Source organism: Nematolebias whitei, chromosome 6 (genome assembly GCF_014905685.2).
Source record: "Nematolebias whitei isolate Nwh7 chromosome 6, NemWhi1, whole genome shotgun sequence".
NCBI classification, from domain to species: domain Eukaryota; kingdom Metazoa; phylum Chordata; class Actinopteri; order Cyprinodontiformes; family Rivulidae; genus Nematolebias; species Nematolebias whitei.
The window spans coordinates 6677449-6683612 of NC_056503.1; the positions used below are offsets into that span (position 1 = coordinate 6677449).

At 42.8% G+C, this 6164-nt stretch overlaps 1 protein-coding gene across 1 annotated transcript in view; it reads left to right on the forward strand.

Annotated features, from left to right (window-relative positions):
* The window catches only part of wdfy1 (WD repeat and FYVE domain containing 1), a 26533-nt gene that overhangs the window by 5008 nt on the left and 15361 nt on the right, over window positions 1–6164 (forward strand). Inside the window, exons 5-6 of the mRNA XM_037678005.1 lie at window positions 1908–2058; window positions 2130–2242. Of these exons, the coding sequence (XP_037533933.1) occupies window positions 1908–2058; window positions 2130–2242 (264 nt within the window). The remainder of the gene's footprint in view (window positions 1–1907; window positions 2059–2129; window positions 2243–6164) is intronic.

The window sequence follows — 6164 nt, forward strand, 5'->3', positions numbered from 1 at the left end:
TGTGTGTGTGTGTGTGTGGGGGGGGGGGGGTGTCCAAATGTACTTTTTTTTTATGTGAGAGGGACACGTCCCCCTCACATAACTGATGCAACACCTATGCCCCTGGACGAGGCAGCTGATGTTTCCTGTTTTAAACACAGTTCATGTTCAGATACATTTTGTGATGTGTACCTTAGAAATAAGGAGAAACTAATTGTGTCTATTCCACATTATAATTTTTTTTGTTGTTCTGCTGTTAGTAAAAGATCATTGGAGCCTGGTTATTGTCCTCTGCCTGCAGTAGGGTGTAGAGTTCATCTGCTAACATGCTAACTCTTGTAGCCTGTTGCAAATGTTTGGTTCAAGACATTGAAAATGGAGATGGTTATCACTGCTCTGGTAGACAAGCTGTTAATGACAGTGTTATCTGCTGGATAACATTTACAACAAAGTAGTTTTTTTTTTTTTTTTTTAGACAAACGTCAAAGTTTGGAGGAATTCACCTTGTGGCTACCAAATACAACTGAATGACGACTTGAAGCTTAGAAGTTACCCTGGGGTCCTTTGTGACCTTACTATTATTTCACACCTTGATCTTTGAATGGTCTTTGTTGGTCCACCACACCTGGGGAGGGAACAAGGGTCTTGAATTTCCTCCATTTGTACACAATCTGTCTGACTGTGTATTGGTGGAGTCCAAACTCTTTACGCATGTTTTGTAACATTTTCCAGTCTGATGAACATCAACAACTGTTTTTCTGAGCTCCTCAGAAATCTCCTTTGTTCCTGCCATGATCCACTTCTACAAACATGTTGTGAAGATCAGACTTTGATAGATCCTGTTCTTTAAATCAAACAGGGTGCCCACTCACACCTGATCATCATCCATTGATTGAAAACACCTGACTCTAATTTCACCTTCAGATTAACTGATAATCCTAGAGGTTCACATACTTTACCATCACGAATATGTAATACTGGATCATTTCCCTCAATAAATAAATTACCAAGTGTAATATTTTTATCTCATTTGTTTAACTGGTTCTCTTTATCTAATTTTAGGACTTGTGTGAAAATCTGATGATGTTTTAGGTCATATTGAAGCAGAAATATAGACAATTATAAAGCGTTCATAAACTTTCAAGCACCAGTGTATCTATGTAAATCTTGTAAGCTGGGCAACCGGTCATTTGAGGAAACTATACTTTATAGTTTTTATATTGATAAAAAGTATAGTTACCTGAAATGATTGTCCACCCCCTGGCTTCACCACTGCACTTGGTGGTGGATAAATCTGTTCCCTCCACTCGCCAGGATCCAAACTCTGCACCACCTCAGACAAGCCTGGAAACAAATCCTTCCTCTTCTTATGAGTGTAACCTGCAGGAGTATATCTTGAACCAAAAACATTACATTTTACTTGTGTTCCCTGTTCAACTCCAGTTCAGACAAACCCATGTCACAAACTACAAACATTCAGTCTTCATGTCCCTCTGCGATGGTGGGACTCTTGTTGTAAATGTAAACTCTTTGGTCCTGTGGTTGTGCAAAGTACTTTATAAATAAAGCTGTTATGGTGTAGTACTTGCTGTGGTGGAGGAGATGACATTGTTTGCTCTTTGTCTAATGTCATGTACTATGGAAGCCCATTTCCGCCATAAAAGAAAAAGTAAAAGCCCAACAGGAAGTCAGAATTCTGACTTTTAAAGTCAGAATTATGAATTTAAAACTCATAATTATGACTTTTATTTTTATAATTGACTTTTATTCTTGTAATTATGACTTTTATTCTCATAATTATGACTTTAAAAGTTGAAATTATGACTTCCTGTTGGGCTTTTACTTTTTCTTTCATGATAGAAATGGGCTTCCATATGTTCCTGTTAACCCTGTTTTAGTGAATTTATTTTAGTTGGTTTGTTTTGCAGCCCACCAGAACCGTGTGTCAGACATGGTGTTCTCCCTGGAGAGTGAGTGGGTGGTGAGCACCGGCCATGACAAGAGTGTAAGCTGGATGTGCACCCAGAGCGGCAGCATGTTGGGGAGACACTACTTTACATCCTGGGCCTCCTGCCTGCAGTATCCTTCACTGACTTTGTGTTGAACATAGAAATAAATAAAACTCATTGAAGCCTTGACTCCTCACTCAGATATGACCACGAGACGCAGCACGCCTTTGTTGGAGATTTCTCCGGACAGATTACTCTGCTGAAGCTGGAGAAGCAGACTTATTCCATCATCACTACTCTGAAGGGTCACGAAGGTAAAGCTACATACTACATCCTGTACATATCTATATATGCAAGTTAGTACAGGTATTTATGCACAAATACTTGCAAAGGAAAATCTCATTTAGACAGAGAGCCTCCTTGTTTTTAAATTATTTCTTTTTTCAGCTTCATGTAATTTCCTGGCGTCATGCTGACAGAATTATTCTCCTGAATAAAGATTCAGGAGAAATCTGGATCGTATTTAAACTTACAGAAACGTATGTAGAATTAGAAATGTGTAGCACTTAAAATCTGGAATATAATAATAATAATACTTTATTTGTATAGCACCTTTCAAACAAATGTTACAAAGTGCTTCACATTAATCAATTAAAACATCATAAATGACGTCAGAAACACACACACACACACACACAAAAAAAAATATATATATATGCATTTAATTCAATCATTATTCTGTTAAAGCAAGTGCATAGTTCTTCATAATTTACAGTGAGACAATTTGATCTGTTGATGTTTTTGTGTGTTTGATCACTTACTAAGAAATAAACAGTCTCTAGTTGTCATAGTAGTTTCATTTTAATGGAGTGGGACAGAATATCAACTAAAAATCCACAAAAATCACAAGACATAAAAGTAAAAAAATATGGTAATTTCCATGTAATGAGTGAAATAAGTACCTCTAGTCCCTTACAACTCAGTCAGAATTCTGGCTCCTAAAGACTAGTTATGTACCAATCTTTGCCTTTGGCATGAGGCAGCTGTGGCTCAGTGGTTAGAGCAGTCTTCTTTCAACAAGAGAGTCGGAGGTTTGATTCCACCAGTATGCAGTCACATGTCGAAATGAACATGGGTGAGACACTGAATCCCTCATTGTTACTGATGTGCCCCATTGTTGTATGAATAAAGCACTGATTAGACCCTACAGAATGATTTCTTTTGATTATCTTTGTGGAGATGTAGCAGAGTGTTGTATGAATGTGTGTGGAGGTAAATGTGGGCAAAAATTGTGTTGTAGAAAGCTTTGAGTAGTCTGGTTGGCTGGAAAACCACATTATAAATACAGCTCATTTACCATATTCATTCATTTGACCTTTATTTAAACAGATAAATCACAATGAGCCTCGAAGACTCATTTACAAGTGACAATAAGTGGTGAAAGTGACAACATAGGTTTTGGAGGCAAAAAAAAATCCTAACATGCTCTTAATCTTTGGCTGAAGATTAAAAACATGAAAATGAAAAAATCATCACACACAAGCACATAATGACGCGGACATTCCACGGTGGGGGGCGCAAGGACGGTGAGCATGTCCAAAGACAACACATAGAGGCACTGCAAGAGTTCTGATAAGAGTAGTAATCGCTCAAGTTTACATAGTTCCCTCTGGAGAGATCCGTACACTCTCGGGGGATGCAGAGGACGGCCAAGGATGATGTCAGATAGAATCCAAAGAGTCCTGAAATGATGACAGAATGTTTATTCAGCCGGGCCCCTCTGATTGGTCAGTAGACTTCTTCGGTGGTAGAAGGGGGGAGGGGCAGAGCATCAAGGTTTACATAGCTTCTAGGCGAATTAAGATAAGATGGTCTGTCAAGGCCAGTCAGGAAGCCGAATTCAGTTAAACGCGATTGTTTTGGGGACAGGCAGAACTTTACAGATTATGTCTACCTTGAGTCTGTGTCGGTCCTCTCTATTCCGAAACGTCCAAATTAAATTGCCGCACCACTGGACCGTGCCTGAGAGTAATCCCTGAGATCTGATCCATCCTGCCAAAAGCATTTGAGTCTGGGTGCTTGAGGCACGAACCAAGCCATCAAAAGGCAAGCAGCCCGACCAAGGTCAAATTTGCTGCAGACGACTTTCTTGTTTGTTGATAGACCAGGAACCAGCTGAATCCAAAAAGCAGGAAACTAGTTATATGGCGCACAGATTACAATCAGTCCACTACAGACCCTTCTGATCACTTCCTATGTGTATAAAGCACACCAGTCTACCTCCATGGGCAAAACAAAAGGGATTCTTACCAACACCAAAGAAAAGACTAGTTGTTCTGCACAAAGCTAAAATAAACTTCAGTAGCTTTAGCAAGAAGCTTTGTAAGAAGGTGACAACTGATGGAGTGATTATTTGAAAATAAAATAAATATGAAATGATCACTAGTTGTACCCCTCGGTCAGGCACTCGTGACACATTATTATTAGTGAAGATCTTGTTAATGGTCTGAAAGCATTTGGGACCACATTCATTAAGAACACCTTTGGTAACACTCTACACCGTAATGGTCAGAGTTCTTGCAGAGCCTGCAACCAACCCCAGCCCCTGCTCAAGAAGACCCATCTACAGGCCCATCTTAAGTTTGTCAGTAAGCATCCAAAGAAAATAGAGAAAAAAAAGAAAATGCTCTGGTTAAATGCAACCAAAATCAGGGTTTTTGACGTAGATTCAGCTTGCTGTGTTTGGAGGAAGAGAAATCGAAAGTTACGTATGTAACTACGGTTCTATGAATCCCGGATGACCGCCAGAGGGCGGTGCTGAAAGCACTGAATGTTCCCTTCGCGCATGCGCTGATTCGAGTAATAATACCAACGGAGTCACAGGTGTGACACGGATGACCAATCAGAGGCTATATAGCCCGACGTCATCCACTGCTCTGCTCCTACAGAATCTTCTCGCGAAACGCAAGGATTCTGAGTGACGGAGAAGCTCTGGCGGTCATCCGGGATTCATAGAACCGTAGTTACATACGTAACTTTCGTTCTATTTCATCCCTCCTGACCGCCAGAGGGCGGTGCTGAAAGCACTGAATGACTAATATCAACGATGTCACAAGGAATCCTAACACCTACCTCACTGAGGAGGCCCAGAGGACCCTTGTAGAAGAACCTGACCCAGGGGATGAGGGGTGGCCACGTTAACTCTATAAAATCTGGTGAATGTGCTTGGGGAAGCCCATGATGCAGCAGCACATATTGCTTCCAGCGGAACCCCTCTCAGGGCAGCCCAGGAAGCGGAGACGCTCCTGGTAGAGTGAGCCTTCAAGCCGACCGGCAGGGAGCCGGGCCCTGCAGCATAGGCGTGGCAGATGACGTCCACGATCCAGTGGGAGAGGCGCTGTTTGGAAAGAGGACAGCCTAACCTAGGGCCTCCATAACACACAAACAGCTGGTCTGAATGCCTTATCACGGCAGTAGCTGCAACATATGCCTCCAGTGCCCTTACCGGGCACAATAATGCAGACCCCTCACCAGGCGCAGGCTGAAAACGTGCCAGCCTCAACGGTTGGTTAGAGTGAGAGTGAGATAACACCTTTGGTACGAATGCAATGTTTGGCCACAAGGTAACACACGAGCCCTCAGGGCCCCACCTGAGACATGAGGGGCTGATTGAGAGAGCATGTAGCTCGCTGACCCTCTTTGCTGAGGTAATAGCCAACAAAAAAGCCGTCTTACATAAAAGCCACTTGAGGTCCGCCTGCGACAGAGGCTCGAAAGGAGGACGGCACAGAGCTTCGAGAACCAAGGGAAGGTCCCAACCTGGTGCTCGTGGAGCTGTCGGCGGGTGTGACCTACGGGCACCACGCAGAAAAAGAGAGACTAGATTATGGCTCCCTACCGTACAGCCATAAATGCCAGCGTGATTAGATGATATTGCCGCTACATAAACTTTAAGCGTCGAAGGACAGCGACCCTTACCAAGTAGAGACTGGAGAAACTCCAGAATGGTGGGTATTGTACAGGAGACTGGATCCTTGTTGTGATCCGAACACCATTGGGAAAACAGGCGCCACCTGTTTTCGTACTGCTGACGAGTAGAGGGTGCCCTGGCGCCCAGGATGGTGCGTCTGACGGGGCTCGAAACTCCAGTCAGCTGCTGTCCTAGCCTTGCAGTGGCCACACCCACAGCCGAAGACGTTGAGGATTGGGGTGCCATATCAGTCCCCCCAACTGAGA